This window comes from Megachile rotundata, chromosome 7 (assembly GCF_050947335.1).
Source record: "Megachile rotundata isolate GNS110a chromosome 7, iyMegRotu1, whole genome shotgun sequence".
In the NCBI taxonomy this organism is placed as follows: domain Eukaryota; kingdom Metazoa; phylum Arthropoda; class Insecta; order Hymenoptera; family Megachilidae; genus Megachile; species Megachile rotundata.
The window spans coordinates 11,318,040-11,336,690 of NC_134989.1; the positions used below are offsets into that span (position 1 = coordinate 11,318,040).

At 40.6% G+C, this 18,651-nt stretch overlaps 1 protein-coding gene across 5 annotated transcripts in view; it reads right to left on the reverse strand.

Annotated features, from left to right (window-relative positions):
- LOC100876650 (uncharacterized) overlaps nt 1-18,651 on the reverse strand; it is a 148,020-nt gene that overhangs the window by 128,671 nt on the left and 698 nt on the right. For all 5 annotated transcript variants that reach the window (XM_076533322.1, XM_076533325.1, XM_076533323.1 and 2 more), the window contains exons 2-3: nt 15,870-17,936; nt 12,146-12,349 (exon numbers count right to left, since the gene is read on the reverse strand). In XM_076533322.1, the coding sequence (XP_076389437.1) occupies nt 12,146-12,349; nt 15,870-17,865 (2,200 nt within the window). In that variant the 5' untranslated portion in view covers nt 17,866-17,936. The remainder of the gene's footprint in view (nt 1-12,145; nt 12,350-15,869; nt 17,937-18,651) is intronic.

The following is an 18,651-nucleotide window of genomic DNA, read 5'->3' on the forward strand; positions in this document are numbered from 1 at the left end:
CGATTCCAATAATGATTACTGTGTTTTGTAGAGTATACTGTTTTCGGATAACATGTTTTAATAGATAGCGCTAGTAGTTTTCCTTAAATTAAAAATGTATCTAACCCAGCTGTATCTACTCACGCGCCAACTCGTGGGTTGACATCAGTACACGTTTCTCTAGCGTTTGCGAAAAGAAATCATAAATCTACGGCTGCTTTACGACTATTCTTCACTCGACACGTCGCGTCGTTCCATATTTTTCATTGTCTTGACTCGTTGCGTTTCCGACATGCTTTTGTCGGAGAATTTTAAACGCTCCTGCCAGACTGTTTTGTAATTCTGCCATGTCGGCTTTAGCCGCTGCTTCTTTTTGGTTTGATCGCAAACGCACGTCAAGACGAATATAAAATGATCGAAACTCTGGCGAGTACTAACAACCACATTTCGAGTTACCTTCGTTTTCTTTTCTCCCGCTGAGATTTTACCCTTCAGCCAGCTAACGTTGGCTCAATTATGCAATGTTTCGACATTTTCGCTCTGACAATGCTTCTTCGCTTTCGTTGTTTCTGCAATCCTCGATCTGGCAAGAATTTGTAGTTGCGCAACGCATTGATGTTTTATTGCAGTATTCCTGTTTGTTGCGGGGTAATTTCATGGACTGTTGGGTAATTTTATGCAATTTGATGCTGTGATTCAGAATCCGTCTGAGGGAGTTCTTTTGAATTTTCGTTTCGCAAATTGGCGTCTTTGCTAATTTTCTACTGCAAATTCTCAAATCTTCAAATTTTTGAATTCTTAAATTTCTAAATTTGCAAATTCTTGAATTACCAGATCTTCAAATCCTCAGAATCTCAAATTTCTAATTATTCAAATCACGAAGACCAAATTTTCAAATTGCCAAATTCGCAAATTTTCAACTCATCAAACCTTGAAACCCTCGAATTCCCAAACTCGAAAAAATGTCGTGAATTCCCAAATTTTCAAATTGTGAAATTTGCAAATTTTCAACTCATCAAACCCCGAAATCCTCAAATTCCCAAACTCGAAAAATTTTATGTAGTGAATTCCCAAATTTTCAAATTGTCAAATTCGCAAATTTTCAGCTCATCAAACCTTGAAACCCTCAAATATCCAAACTCGAAAAATTCTATATCGTAAATTCCCAAATTTCCAAATTGTCAAACTCGTAAATTTTCAACTCATCAAACCCCGAAATCCTCAAATTCCCAAATTCGAAAAATTTTATGTAGTGAATTCCCAAATTTTCAAATTGTCAAATTCGCAAATTTTCAGCTCATCAAACCTTGAAACCCTCAAATATCCAAACTCGAAAAATTCTATATCGTAAATTCCCAAATTTCCAAATTGTCAAACTCGTAAATTTTTAACTCATCAAATCCCGAAATCCTCAAATTCCCAATTTCCAAATTATAAACTTCTCAAACCAACCTCGAATTCGCCCACTTTGAAGTACATATCTGGTCCATCTAGTCCAACTGCTTCGACCAAATTAAATTAACCAAAAGTCCTCCATCAGTTATAAAGGATGTTCTCGAATTTCCATATTTAATACCGAATATAATACAGACGAAATGGAAACGATTGATCGAAATATATTCGGATCAAGAACGATGAACGAGGAGTTCTAATTTTCGGGCGAATTGAGCCCCTTGTACCCCGAAGGCGGCATTAATGGTCGTCTATCTTCGAATGCAAGCACGGTTCGGAGTGCACTCGATGCCGTTATTGCACCGATTCCAAGATATCGGTGAGCAGGAAATTATTTCGTGACTCGTTAATAGCTCGCGTCCTCCTTAACGCTTCGGGATCTCCAATTTCCAATTACAGATCTATTCGTCCGCTTTTTGCCTTACAATTGCTTGTATAAATTATAATGATCTATGGATCATCTACGTGGAATATTACATTTGAAAATCTTTTAATTTAAGAAATTTGGAAAGGAAATTTAGTATGTGAATCTCTAGATATATTCTCAGATTATTAGGTGTTTATAGATGCACATATATTCTAAATAGCACATATGTTCTTGGAGCAGCATGTGCGTAAAGCACATATATCCTTAGATCCACATGTGTTCCCAGATTAACTGTCCTCAGATCTACATACATCACGTAGATTCACATACATCGTTCCACATATATCTTCAGATCCACATATGTCCTTAAATTCACATATGTCATTCATATACAACCTTCGTTTCACATATATACTCAGGTCTACATATGTCTTCAGATTCATACATATTCTTCGTTATATATACATCACGTAGATTCACATACATCGTTCCACATATATCCTCAGATCCACATATGTCCTTAAATTCACATATGCCCTTAGATTCACATATTCTTCGTTCTACATATATCTCGTAGATTCATATACAACCTTTGTTTCACATATATACTCAGGTCTACATATGTCTTCAGATTCATACATATTCTTCTTTATACATACATCACGTAGATTCACATATATTCTTCGTTTCACATATATACTCAGATCTACATATGTCCTCAGATTTACTTACGTTTCTAGATCCACATATATCACTTGGATCCACATATGTCACTTAGTTCTACATATATCCTTAAATCTAATATGTCTCCAGATCCACATATGTCCATCGACCCACATATATTTTTAAATCTACATATGTCTCCAGATCCACACATGTCCATAGATCCATACATGTTTCTCGATCCATATATCCTTTCTTCCACACACATGCTTCCTTTCAGATATAATGTCTAGATCACATACATTCCTGCATCCACATATGTACATCATTAGATCCACACACATGCTTCGTTCTACATATATCTCAAGAACAATATGTCTCTGGATCTACAGGTATCCTTACTTTCATATATATCCTTCTTTCTACATATAAGTATAGATGAACATATGTTCCTAATCCACATATCCTTCGATCCACACATATCCTTCGTAGCATATGTGTATATCCACATATCCTTAGATCAGCACATCCCCAAATACCGTTCCAATAATTCATAAGGTAATTTAAAAGGTAATTTGTCCAGCAGCGATAACCACGCCCGTAACCAAGATACGTATCGCGTCCCGAATAAATCGACGCGGTGTCACGAATACCAGACAACGTTAATACAAAGAGTGCGACGAAGAGAAAGATCGACAAATCGAATTCGATTCGTGTGTTATCGCGAACGAATCCGAAAAGGTGGTTCCAGCGAAACGGGAAGACGATTCCTCGGGCCTTAGGATATCACGGCGTTCAACGAAAGAGATCCAATAAACGAGAGCTACGTATTCCGTATCGGGGATCGCGTATTATAGCAGAAAACGACGACGGCTGGAAAAAGGAACGATAAACCTTTGAGGGCCGTCGCGTCGACGGCAACCTCGTTCGATATCGAGTTCCTCTTTGAGCCTCGACCGTCTCCCGGGACTGCGCTCTATTGCGAGCACATTGTTTCGCGTATCGCGATAACAGAGAAATTTGTATTCACGGCAGACGTCGGAGGATTCGTTTTCCGCGTTATCCTCTCTCCCGTTCCTTTCAAAGGCTCCCACCGTACGGTCGCCATAATCGAACCGAACGTTCTTCCTACGGCCTCTGATCTCCTCGTTAGCGTCAACGTGTCTCGACGATCCTTCGACGTTATTTCATTTGTAAAGGATTTATGACCGGCACGTGGATACAGGACTTTTGGTGACGCGTGGGTAATACTACTGGGTAATACTTTTCGAAATACCGACGTTCAACGACATCGTTAAGTATATGGTACCTTGTGAGCTAGGACTATATCTATCCTGCTTATACTCCTTCCAACTTTTCTATAGATGGTTCTTAAGCTTTATCTGTATTTGCAAGTGCTACTTATAGTTTTCTTAGCTTGTTCCTAGAGTTTGCTTACACCTTCCTAACCCCTAGTTGGCTAGGAAGACTAATTACTAGGGAGACTAATCCCTAGTCCACCTTGGCTCTCCCTGAGCTCTTCTTTGTCTCTCCCTGAGCTCTCCCTTGTTTCTCCCTGAGCTCTTTCTAGACTTTACTTACACGTTCCCTAGAATTTTGCTTACACCTCCTAACCCCTAGTTGGTTAGAGAGACTAATCCTTAGGGAGACTATTCCCTAGTCCACATTAGCTCTCCCTCAACTCTCCCTTGTCTCTCCCTGAGCTCTCCCTTGTTTCTCCCTGAGCTCTCCCTTGTTTCTCCCTGAGCTCTTCCTAGACTTTATACATTCTCTAGAATTTTACTTACACCTTCCTAACCCCAAGCTGGCTAGAAAGACTAATCCCTAGGGAGATTAATCCCTAGACCACCTTGGCTCTCCCTGAGCTCTCCCTTGGCTCTCCCCTCTTTCTCCCTGAGCTCTCCCTACACTGTACTTGCACATTCCCTAGATATGGTCCAGAATATCCTTTAGAATCTCTTAGTTACTGTTCCAGCCACTTTTGTGAAAATTATAATCTTCCTAGAATATATCTAGAACCTAGGAGTTACCTAAAATCTCCTCAAGATTTTCCTAAAATTTCCAGAACTTGACGTACTGAAATTTCCTAAACTGTCATCTTATAATCTTGAAATTTTACTAGGATATCTCTAGGACCATACCTAACTAAATATCTCTAGAATTATCAAGTACAAAGAACTATAACAAAATTGTTATAAAACTTACTAATTTTATAAAATTTATCTACAATGCTTATGTTTAAAATATCCCTAGGCATCCTAGGAACTTAGAGGTAACTTCTACTAATTTTCCTAGGATTTCACTAGGATCTAACATCTTATGCTTTCTCTACAATCATCCTATGAATTTGATATCTTCCCAAAATTAAATTTGAAACTTTTCACCAATATCAATAAAATTGAAGAAACGTTACCGAAACTGAATTAAATGTTACTAGTTCGTTTAACATTGCCTCTGATCCCATTCGATATCGTGATCGCGATTCGTTTAATTCGAGACCTAATCAGAGAACGGTTCGCGAGATGAAAATGCCCGGGGGCTAGGTTGAAATTTTCCGAGCAATTTCGCGGAACAGCGAGACGTTACGTTTCGTCCGCCGACAGTTTTACCGTCGACTCTCTTTATTATCCCATTCCGTTCTCTATCGCGGAAATTCTTTATCGCGATCGTAAAGTGCCACTCGTAAAATTCTTCCTAGCTAGGGGAATAAAATTCATCGCTCGCGGTCACGATCTTCCTAACGATCGCTTCACGTGAGTCGTTTTTGTAGCTTGCTGAGAAATATGCTAGTGCTCAACGATGTTGGGATGGCTATCAAATTTTGAGACATCTTTAAATTTTCAGAGGTTTGAATTTCTATACTTAAATATTTTTTATTTTACAAATTTTTGGAGAGGAAATTTACAAGTACCTGAATTGCAAAATTTGCAAACTTTTTGATTATTTTGTAGTTAAATTCGTAGTTTTTTAGAGGTTGAAGTTACTAAAGATTTTAAATATCCAAATGTACGAAACTACTTTGGTATTAGTAGATTATAGAGTTTCTGTATTTGCAAATCCCTAAATTTACATATCCCTAGGTACTCAAGTTCCAGGACAGTCAAATACTTGTGACATAAAATTCCTATGACCCAACATTCCCAACTTCTTTTCCTAGAATCTCAAATCACTAGTTTTTGATATCTGAATATTCCAAAATTTTTAGATCATCAGATTGCAAGAGTCAGAAATCTGAACATCCCCAAATTTCTAGATCATCACATTCCTACATCATCAAATTCTTAAACCTCCATATCTCTGAATCCACAAAGCTTCATATCTCAAAATTCCTAAACTGCCAAATCTCTAGGTCCACAATTTCTCATGTCCCAAAACTGCCAAATCCATAAATTTTTAGATCCATAAAATTTCATGTCTCAGGATTCTCAGATCACCAAATCTCTAGATTCATAAATTCTCATATCTCAGAATTCATAGATCAGCAAATCACTAGATCCACAAATTCTCATGTCCCAAAATTCCTAAACCCCCAAATCTCTAAATCCACTAATTCTCACATCTCAAAATTCCTAAACCCCCAAATCTCTAAATCCACAAACTCTCATATTCCAAAATTGCCAAACCCCCAATCCCTAAATCCACAAACTCCCACGTCCCAAATATCCTAAGCCTCTAATCTCCAAATCTCCAAATCCTCATATCTCCCTAGATCCAACCCACCTCCCTACAACCCTCCTACAATCCGCCTTCCTAAATTCTTAACCTAACCAAAACCTGCAAAACCCTCAAAATCCACCAAAAACCCCCAAATGCTCTCCTCACTAATTTCCCACACTCCTAAACAAACCACATCTCTCCCGCAAACACTCTTTCAACGCAATCTGAAGGCATCGTACGCAACAAAAAGTCAATTCCTCAGTCAATAAATTCAAACGATTCAACCTTCGCTACATTGTGTCGCGCAATTCATCTCGAAAATAAAGTGTTATCCGAAAGATGATCTCTCGAAAGAAAAGGAATAACGATTGCCTTATTCTTCCGTAGTTGCAGAGTTTATCCAACGAGACTCGCACACGATCGAGCGTATTTTCCTTGGAGATTTCCTGGCGAATCTCCGAGAAAAATCGACACCAGGGATTCGTTCGCTGGCTGAATCAGTCACATTCTTCCAACGCTGGCTGTTTCGACCCGGTTTTTCTCGTTCAACCTCGCTCGCACCACCGGCTGCTGCATCCGCTCTGCTCATAATTCATCTCACCTACCCTCCGCCACCCACCCTTTCCTTTGGCCGTTTCGTTGCAGATCCGTATTCAACAACGACTCGCCCCCGCCGAGCGCAATTTCTCTTGCCAGCCGCCTGTTGTTCCATCTCTCGTTTTTGTACTTCGCTTTTTTTTACGTCTTTCCTAGCCACACGTGTGTGCCAAAATGCGTCGCACACGCACACGTATGCGAATGTTGGCGGAAGCGGTCGCTCGTAATCGACGACCTTAATCAGTCGTGGTACGATAAATTTTAATTGTGTAATGCTGTACGGGAATGCTCGAGGTTGAATAATTTCGAAATTTTATTCGCTTTGTTATGCTTGATATATGGGCTGGGTTAGATGGAAGATGTTTTATAGTTATATAGTGCTGTATACTTTATAATTATGTACTGCGTATTTGTAATTATGTGGTATAGTATATTGATATTTATGTGATAATAAGTAATGATGTTTAGATGTTCAAAAATTCCTAGATCCCCAAATTGATAAATTCGAAAACTCAAATCCCTAAATTGCCAAATTCCCAAACATCCCAACATTTCCAATTTCCCAAAAAATCCTAAAATTTCCAAATTCCCAAAAAATTTCAAATTTCCCAAAATCCCTAAATCTCCAAAATCCCCTAAATCACTAAATCCTCAAATCTCCAAATTCCCAAAAATCCCTAAAATCAACAAATTTCCAAATTCCCAAAAATCCCCAAAATCCCAAAATCTCCAAATTCCCAATAATCCCAAATTCCCCAAAATTCCCCAAATCCCCAAAATCCCAAAAACATAAAAAATCCTCAAAATCCTTAAATCCCCAAAATCCCTAAATCCCCAAAATCCCCAAAATCCCTAAATCCCCAAAATCCCCTAAATCCCTAAATCCCCAAATCCTTAACCCCAAAAATCCCTAAATCCCCAAATCCTCAAATCCTTAACCCCAAAAATCCCTAAATCCCCAAACGCAAAAATCTCCAAATTCCATCTTACATTTCAAACGTCAAAAAATCCCCTAAAAAAGAGTACAGTCGATCCGTAAACAATTTCGGATGCAATATTCCTCTTCTGTCTAGTAGCAACATAAAGTTAATTGAATGCAACGTGACAGAAGCGAGCGAAGGACAATATCCAGGTTGTTTCTCGGTAAAAAGAGAGCAGAAGACGAAGAAGATCAATGCAAAGAAAGAGAATTAATCCGAAGCAATAAAAGTCGCGTCTCACCGTCGACGGAAGGTAATAACTAGCCTGTTGGAAAAGACGACGAGGCGGTTTATACGTCGACGGTGTGGCAAAAGGGGATGAAGGACAGAATCGAATCGATCCGAGTTATTGTGTTCTGGTGTGTATTGTGCTCGGAGAACAATCGCAGACACCGTGAAGACGACCGTGATGACCGTAATTGATGCACGTAATTGAGGATTCGCGATGGAAGGGAACGGTGCATGTCGGCGCGATGATGCTGTTGCTGCTGCGAAATCATTGAAATTTTCACTTATATCGAATAACTGGGGAATTTGTATGGCTTAATTGGATCGTTCGAAAATTATGGAAATTATGATATTGCTTGTTGCCTTGGATGTAGGTCGATGTTGAAGGTATAAAATACAATTTCAAATAGTGAAATTGTAGGTTGAAATTTCAGGTTTCGTAGATGGAATATTCAGGAACAACAAAAGTGCAGAAGTTCAAAATGTACAAAATCCTACGAACTGAAGAACACAAAAACTCATGATTTCAAATCTTCAAAAATCCAAAAACCCATAAATCTAAAAATCCTAAGCTTATGAAACCCAAAATATAAAATTCTTAACACCTAAAATCCTGATAAACCAACACTGTAATCACAAAAACCCATAAATCCTACAATCCCAGAAATCCAAAAATCCCAACAATGCCAGAAACGCAAAAATTCAAGAACCCAGAAACCCAAGAATTCGAAAACCCAAGAACCTAAAAACCTAAGAACCCAGAAACGCAAGAACACCGATACCCAAGAACCCCGAAACCCAAGAACCCAGAAACCCAGAAACCCAAAAATCCAAAAACCCAAAAACCCAGGAACCCAAAACCCAGAAACCCAAAAACCCAGGAACCCAAAACCCAGAAACCCAAGAACCCAGCACTCCAAGAACCCAGAAACCCAAAAATTCAAGAACCCAAAAATCAAAAAACCCAAGAACCCAAAAATCAAAAAACCCAAGAACCCAGAAACCCAAAAAGCCAAAACCCAAAAATCCAAAAATCTATAAATCCAAAAATCTAAAAATCCAAAAATCTATAAATCCAAAAATCAAAGAACTCTAAAACCCAGATACCCATAAACCCAAAACCTGAAGTATCAAAACCCATAAATTTCGAATTTCCAAAAACTCAGAGATGCAACGTTTACAATGCTAATCCCCTAATATCGGCAGCCCAAATACCAATTACCGAACGATCAATAAATTTTTGAAGCAGTCATCGAATCCGACAGCTCATTGTAAGTATGAAATTCAATTATCGTGTATTAAACAATCGGTAGACAGCTTAAGTAATATAATCAGGGAAATCAGGTGGATCGGACTAGCAAGCTGAACTAATCAATTAGGATGAGCAGGATCAGAAGTAAGCGCTTAAGCTTTAGCATATAACTGACTGGAATCAAGTAATCAGAATTTACTAATCCGAACGAAACGTTACGTCCGTTGTTCGACTAAACGGATAAAATTCAAATCGCGCTCCATTCGAATAAAATTAATTAAAGGAAATATCAAAATTAGAAAACTCGAAGGGCCGCAAATTTAGAAGTCTTGAGAGTCGTGTAATTTCCGACGTTAAAAATTCTTTTCGCCGACATTTTCCGCGGTCGTTTAATTAAACGACGTTTAACCGTCTCCCGACTTAACAATTTCGTAGTTAGAATCGATTCGTTGCGTCAGAAACGAGGAGGAAAAAAAATAAAACGCGAGAAGAAGGGAGTCTCGGTCGAGAGGACGCATTCTACATATATCGAGACACGTTAAAGTGAAAAACGTGAAAGGCTCTTGACACAGTTTCCACGCGGCGCAGCGAGAAACAGCGACTAGCTGGCTTTGGTGTGCGTTTACACGAGAACGATCGCAGCGTGAAAGCACGGGTATACGTATACGTATACATATGTATATCGACGTTGTGTCGATCCGTGAACGAACGAGCGTGTGACGGATTCACGGTTGAGCGGTTCGTTTCGCCTGATCCAATAAGGGTAGCTAGATCGATTCCGCTTGTGTGGATCGGCCTTAAACCTTCGACCAGGTAGAAAGCCGAGGCCTCGACGCTTTCGAGCGAGCCAACACGCGTCACCCCGCTTTGACGCGTTTCTGTGTTTTAACCCCGCGAAAGCTGATCGTCGCGAGTCGACCGACTGATCTTATGAGCATCGATTCGAATACAATTCCGCTATCTTAATTCACACTTCGTAAACTTTCAAAGTTTTCAATCTTGAACCCCTCAATTTTTTAATTTTTATGTGCTGCAATTTCAATATTTTGAATATCTCATGTTTTTAAAGCTTTGAATTTTCAAAATTTAGGGTGGTGAATTTTATTTTTGAAATTCAATAAAATCGTTCATTTTAAAAGGCTGCAATTTTTCAAAATTCTCTAACTTTCCTGAATTTTCAAAATCTATCAGTTTTTTCATTTTTAGGTTTTCAAAGTATCAGATCTCCAAATTTATAAATATGACAATCCTTAAGTAAGGTTAAGAATCCCTAAACTTTAAAAATTCCTCAGATTTTGTAACTTTATAAAGTTAAAGTTCCTTCTGAAGTATCTCAAATGACCCAGGAACAGCAGATTCTTTAAATACTAAAATTTCCAAAATTCCCTAAATTCCAGAGAGACCCTCAAATTCAAAAATCCTTAAATTTAAAAATTTTCACAAATCTCCCAAATTCCCCAAATCCTAAAATTCCTTAAATTCCCAAAGTCACAAAATTTTCAAACATTAAAATGGTCAAATATCTAAGTTCTCAAATGTAGAATTTGCTAAATTTCCAAATCAAACAAATCCTCAGATTTCTAAAATGTACCAAATTCCACAAATCCCCAAATTTCTAAAATTTCACAAATTGTAAACATCCCCCGAATCCCCCAAATACTAAAAATTACCAAAATTCCCCAACTCTAAACTGGGGATCGAATTCCGACGCGTTGAGTTACTATGCGTCGAATTACCACGCGTTGAATTACCACGCGTGGAATTACTGCGTGTCGAATTACCACGCGTGGAATTACTACGTATCGAATTACCACGCGTCGAATTACCACGCGTCGAATTACCACGCATGGAATTACCACGCGTCGAATTACCACGCGTCTAATTACTACGCGTTGAATTACCACGCGTCGAATTACCACACGTCGAATTACCACGCGCCGTATTACCACGCGTCGAATTACTACGCGTTGAATTACCACGCATCGAATTACCACGCATGGAATTACCACGCATGGAATTACTACGCGTCGAATTACCACGCGTCGAATTACAACGCGTCGAATTACCACGCGTGGAATTACTACGCGTCGAATTACCACGCGTCGAATTACCACGCATCGAATTACCACGCGTCGAATTACTATGCGTTGAATTACCACGCGTCGAATTACCACGCATCGAGTAACCACGCGTCGAATTACTACGCTTCGAATTACCACGCTTCGAATTACCACGCGTGGAATTACCACGCGTGGAATTACCACGCGTCGGATTACCACGCATGGAATTACTACGCGTCGAATTACCACGCGCCGACTTACCACGCGCTGAATTACCACGCGTTGAATTACAACGCGTCGAATTACCACGCGTGGAATTACTACGCGTCGAATTACCACGCGTCGAATTACCATGCGTCGAGTTACCACGCGTCGAATCACCACGCGCCGAATTACCACGCGTCGAATTACCATGCGTCGAATTACTATGCGTCGAAATACCACGCGTCGAATTACCACGCGTCAAATTACTATGCGTCGAATTACCACGCGTTGAATTACTACGCGTGGAATTACTACGCGTCGAATTACCATGCGCCATAGACTCGAAATTATCCCTCTCGCGTCTGCAAATTCTAAATCTGCAAATTGTAAAGTATACAAAAACTAAAATTTCCAAAACTGCAAAATTGCACAACTTCTCCAATTTCTATAATTCCAAATCCCAGTCCCATCATCGCCTTCGTTATTATCGAATTATCACACGTTATCCCTCACGTCTCTCGTACGAGACCGCTTTTTTCGAGCTCATTTATTTCGGCGCCAGATCAAAGAAAAAGTAGAATCGCACTTAGAGAAGTCGTAGAAAGCTTCGAAAACAAGGTCAGAGATAACGACGTGTTTCTGATGCTCGTAACGAGGTGTAATTTTTTTTTTAACAAAAAGAAGAAGAAACAGAACGTGGACTTACCGGTGACTGGAGCCTCGATGTCGATCATAGTCTTCTCGGAACGCAGCAGGGCGGCTCCATCGTTCACTATACGAAGGGCTGCCGCCTCGTCGATCCTGCCCTCGAGGATAAAGTGTTGCTTCAGGATTTCCGGTCGCGGTCGATTCGTCTGAGGATCGAACACCTCTGCCACTGTCAGTTTGTGCGACGGCGGAAAGAGTACATCTGCAAAACGTAAACATTTGAAATTATTATAAGTTCAAACATTCAGAAAATAAAATTCATGAGTTTATAAAATTAATTTGTAAAATCAATTATTTTTCTTTCAGACAAATACTACTATCTTACAATACACTTCCTCTTTTAGAATATTATAGATTTTTAGAATATTATTATTAGAATTTACTTTTAGAATATTATTATTAGACTTCTCTTTTAGAATAGTATTATTAGAATCTGCTTTTAGATTATACTACGGAGATTTATTTTTACCGTCGAGTTGGTTTCATATTTTTAGATGTCGAATTTCTATTCTTTTGTAACGTGTGGATATCGAAGAGATTTTTGAGGTTATTACTTGCTGAAGCTGTGGTATTTAAAAATATGATTCATTGTGTGTATGTTTGGAGATCACTCTTGGCAGACATTTTGAAGGATACTGCAAGGTATGATGGATTTTCTCGGGGAATTCGTGTGAAGTTTAATTGGTAGATTTTGAGGGGCTGAGTAAGTGGAATGGTAGAAGGAGTATAGTGAAATGTGTGATGGTGTAGTGGTATGATAGAATTAATGATACACTATTAAAATAGTAGTGCAGTGAAGTAACAGAATAGTGGAATAATAAAATATAAAAGTAGACTAAAATATCGCAGAAACAGCATAATAACAGTAAACAAAGTAGCAAAGTAATTAAAACAGTAAAGAAAAAAAATGTGCAAATATACATACGCACACTGTTAGCTTAACATATAAACGAATACTATATGAAGGTTAATTCTTAAATGCACCGCTGAAAGATTCGATCTCATCATCGGTACACACACAGTGGAAAGCGCTGTTTAATCAGTTATCCACATATCGCGATAAAAGTTAGCGGAAAATTCACGGAAATACACGGTAATTTCTCTCAAGAATCATAAACTGGAAATGTACGATCTGGAGCAGAATGGAAAAATGAGAACTCGTTGACTCCGTAAATGGGTCACTAAATAATTAATGTCCAGGTTAGATTCAACTCGTTACAGCTTTTGTTAAACGAACGTTGAAATAACATGCAACGAAAGCATGAATTATTCAAAGCGACACCGTGGAAGTATCATTATAAATTTCTATAATTCATCGACGATTTCGAAACTAAACTGAAGAGAAATAATTTCGAGAGATAAATTGGTTGATAAGAAAAATCAGTCTCGCTCTGTTTTCGATGCATAACGAAAACATCGTGCTTTCAAAGAGAGAAAAATATATCACGTTTCTGCACAATCGTCGCCTCGTCAACGTTTCAAAAATTTCCCGTCATAAAAGAGACCACGAATCTCGGAAAAAAGCCACAAAGTCACGTTCGTGCCATAAAACGGGGTTCACTCCACAAATTACGCCCTGCTTATCGGTGCAACGCGTCTGCTGAAATTTTCTGCATAAACAAAATAAAAAAGAAATTGTACGTGTGAACACGTACAGTTCTCTTAGTTATCACAAAGTTGTAGAAACATCGAAAATTTTAAATACGTTAAAAGTCAGCTAAGAGGATTTCTAGTGTGGAAGTTCACAATCGAGGATTTACATAGGGTGCTTCACAATTAGTGTAGGTCCATGAAATGGGAGGTAGCTGATGTGATTCTGAATAAGATTTCCCTTTGCGAAAATGGCGTTTGAAGCTCCGTTTTAGAATTATTAAGGAAAAACACAGAGCAATCAGAGCGTGAGGATTAGTTGTGCGCGTTGAATTATTACGCGTGGAATTACCGTGCATCGAATAACCACGCGTGGAATTACTATACGCGGAATTACCACGCATGGAATTACCACGCGTTGAATTACCACGCGTTGAATTACTACGCGTCGAATTACTATCCGTAGAATTACCATGCGTGGAATTGCTACGTGTTGAATTACCACGCATCGAATTACCACGCGTCGAATCACCACGCGTCGAATTACCACGCATGGAATTACCACGCGTCGAATTACCACGCGTGGAACTATCACGCGTCGAATTACCACGCGTCGAATTACCACGCGTCGAATTACCACGCGTGGAATTACTACGCGTCGAATTACCACGCGTGGAACTATCACGCGTCGAATTACCACGCGTGGAATTACTACGCGTCGAATTACCACGCGTCGAATTACCACGCGTCGAATTACCACGCGTGGAACTATCACGCGTCGAATTACCACGCGTCGAATTACCACGCGTGGAATTACTACGCGTCGAATTACCACGCGTGGAACTATCACGCGTCGAATTACCATGCGTGGAATTACTACGCGTGAAACTACCACGCGTCGAATTACCACGCGTCGAATTACCACGCGTGGAATTACTACGCGTGGAGCTACCACGCGTCGAATTACCACGCGTCGAATTACCATGCGTCGAATTACCACGCGTGGAATTACTACGCGTGGAAGTACCACGCGTCGAATTACCACGCGTCGAATTACCACGCGTCAAATTACCTCGCGTCGAATTACCACGCGTTGAATTACCACGCGTGGAATTGCTACGTATTGAATTACTATGCGTAGAATTACCACGCGTTGAATTTCTACGCGTGGAATCACCACGCGTCGAATTACCATGCACCGCTAGATTCGAAACTGTCACTCTCACATGCATAGTCCTCGCGCTTTGATTGGTCCGTGTTTTTCCTTAATAATTCAAAAACGAAGCTTCAAACCCCATGTTTGCAAAGGGAAATCTCAATCAGAATCTCGTCAACTACACCCCAGCTCAAAGACCTACACTAGTTTTGAGACACCTTATAAATATTCTTTGATCTCTCATTATATCAAATTCGTGTCGATTTCACAAATGTCTAAGACTTGATATTTCATAGGAGCAATGCGTGGCTACGTTGCGTAATTCAGTCGCAATTAATAACGGTTAATAAATATTGATGCAGTCGGATACGCAAACGGCGGCAACGTTATCGCGGCCGATCTCGTGCTCGGATTTCTGCAATTAATGCTTCGCACACATTCGCGAAAGTTCGCCGGGCGGTCTCTTTCTTCGGGGATGATGATTTATTGCCGGGTACACAGCCCTGCTTTATCGGTGCCCATTGTAAATTATTGTTTGCACACCCGTTCGTGCCGAGGAACAGCGGAACATCTGACAGGAACACGGTGCGCGTATAATTACCATCGATGCAATCGCTACTTATTTCGTTATTATTCTGGATAAACGGATTTGGGGATCTAGGATGCTGCAATCTAGGGATTTGGACGTTTAGACATTTTCAAGTTCGTGGAGGTACATAGAAATGTAGCTATTTAGGAATCTAGGGAAATGACAATATAAGAATCTAGGAATCTAGAAGTCTAAGAATCTAACAAACCAGTAATCTGGTCATCTAGCAACCCAAAAACTTGCAAATCTCAATTTTCCTATTACCTTCCTCATCACAAACATTAAATTGTATCACATCTTCAGGGTTGAAACTCTAAAAGCAGTTGACTAACCCCAATAATAAAAACGTCAAACATACCAAAAGTCCCCAAAAGTCCCACAAATTACCTGGTCTACACCTATCAGGAATCTGCATCCTCTTCCTCCTCGGTTCCTGAAGAGGACGCTTATCCACTTTCTTCATGTTTACCATTTTTATCGGCGCAGTAGATACAATGTTCGATTTCTCATCAACCTTCTCCGCGTTCAATTTCTGCGCAACGGACATATTCTTCCTCACGCGAGGCTGCCCGGTCCCCTCTCTGGAGACCATCTTCTTCAAGAACGAGTGAAACTTGTTCAAACTAGCATCCTCCGAGTTCTCGTCCACGAAGACATCGTCGCTACCTTCGCTGTCCGACGAATCCGTGCTCTTCTCCTTCCGAGCGGAATTGTCAATACTGACCCCAGATGTCCGGGTAACGTCGTCCACGTTCGAGGACACGTTCGAGAAGTTCGAGTACACGGAACAGCTGCCGGAATTGACCCCGTTCTCACCGAACGAGCCGGACTGCGATTCCATCAGTTCGTTCACGGAGCTGGAAGCCGACTGCTCGGAGTCCACAGTCTTGCAGGAGTCGACTTCAAGGTCATCAGAGGATAGGTTGCTCATCCTGACCAGACTCTGAGAGTCCATGGTAGCTGTGTTGGAGTCTGCGAAGCTCTTCTGGTCCTCGTCCTTCGTCGTCGAAACGCAGGGAGAGTGGTACACGGACGGGGTGGGTTTCGACTCCTCTTCAGGGTCGAAGTAAACGGTCGAGCTGACCGAGGAGTACTTTGTAACGCCGGATGTGACGCTGCTCTCGCTGTACTTCAGCTGTCTAACGGGCAGCTCGTTCGATTCGTCGGACTTGATCCCGGACCCGCTGCTCGATATCTCCTCCGCCATAGATTTGGACCTGTCCAACTTCCTGATGTAGTTATCCATCAGCGAGTCCTCTTCGCTCAGGATCGCGGTGGCTGCAGCGAGCATGTCGGACTCCGACAGACTCCTTCTCTTGCTGTCGTCGCTCTTCAGGGACTGAACCTCCCGTTCGCACAGACTGATCGACCTGGGCTTATCCTCGCAGTCATCCTCCATGATGCTCTCGTTCGATTCCACCTCCACGGAGGTGGACACTCGATCGTACTCCTGGTCTTTGCTTCTATCCTCATCGAACGTGCTGCCGTTAGCTGACTTATTGTTGTTGGGTTCCGCACCGGGTGCCTCCTCGTCGATCCAGATGTCCCTGGTGGAGAGATAGACCGGCGAACGGGGGTACACATACATGTAGCTCTTGAAGACCAGCTCCTTCTGCTCGGGGGTCAGGGTGTCCTTAAAGCTAACGTCTATAGCCTCCCTGAAGATGTCTGCACCCAGCAGCTCGTTCTTCTCGGGTGACTTTCGATCCTCTATCGGACTCACCAGTTTGTTGTTACTTTTCACCTTGTTCACCTGCAGCAACGCCTGGAACACCTCGGACACCTCGTACAGGCTATGCTGCATGGACGCGTCATCGTCGCGCATCTGTTCGCATTCCAGCGAACTGTTGCCCTCTTCAGATTTCGCTGCAGTACTATTCAGAAAGCTACGAGTTTTGTTGAAAGATCGACTCAACGTGGGACTGAGCCCTGGCTGCTCCGAGTCGGACACCTTGCTGTCCGACAAATCCAGCAGCAAACGACGCTGATGTTCTTGCACCAACATCTTCTTCAGGGTGGTGTTGTCTATACTGTGTCTTCTGCTAATCGGACTCCTCTCATCGCTGCTCGGAGTCGAAAACCGAATGTTGAAACGCCTTTCTAGGGCTTTTTTCAGCTTGGCGATACCACTGCCAGGTGACTTCTCTTCGTCCTCGCAGACGGACGGTGACGGCCTTGACTTGTTGAAGGAGTAAGCCTTCACTGGAGTGGTCGCCGGTGTGTTTGGGTGTTTAGGTGTGTCCAGATGCAGGGACTTTAGTTTGTGGATCAATTTCTCGACCGCGGGACTCAGCTTCTTTTCAGGTATTAGGTACCGCTTTGGTCCCGGAGTGCTTCCGGCTACCGGAAGCTCGAACGAATCGGACAAACCGCTTTCGGACATTTTTAAGGAAAGCTTCTCTTCCTAGTTTGTTTTGAGCCAACCACTCGGCTCAAAAAGGCAGCCACTTTTTCCTAAATTAGAGAGAATTGTAATTAAATTGCACGTGGAGTTCAGTTTCTAACTCAGGTTTCTGTTAATATTGAAGGCTCTTGGTAATTGAGACATTTGAGGACATACGACTGTTATACATTATATTTGTACAGAGTATTTGATAAAGTATTTCTAAATGTTTACAGGTGAAATGCAGGGGTTTACATCGCCATTATTTTTTGGGAAAATAATTATATGTATGTCGTTGAGAATTTGGGTCTGAATAATTAAGTTGCTTTCTGTCTGAATAAAATGATATAAATTATTATTGTATTTTATAATAAGTTTGATAATTGTTTAAGAGCTACTGAGGTTAAGTGAACGTAGCAGAATTACGAAAATAGTTTATGCAATCTATTTAATATTCGAATGGTAATGTCAATTTATAGTTCAGTTAAGTTAAAAAATTACGAAGTTAAAAATTAACTTTCTGACTCAAAATTTCAGAATCACATAAAGTCTGAAGGCTAACAGTGTCAATATCCAAAAACCTCAAAGTCCCAAAATTCCAAAATTCCAAAATTTAAAGATCCAAAAATTTTTTAATTTAAAAGTGTAAAAATTTCATGAGTTCAAAATTACAATCTCCTGAAATTCCAAAATACCAAAATTCTAAAGGCTCACAGTCTTAACATCCAAACATCTCAAAATCCCAAAATCACTAAATTCAAAAATTCCAAAATTTAAAGATCGACA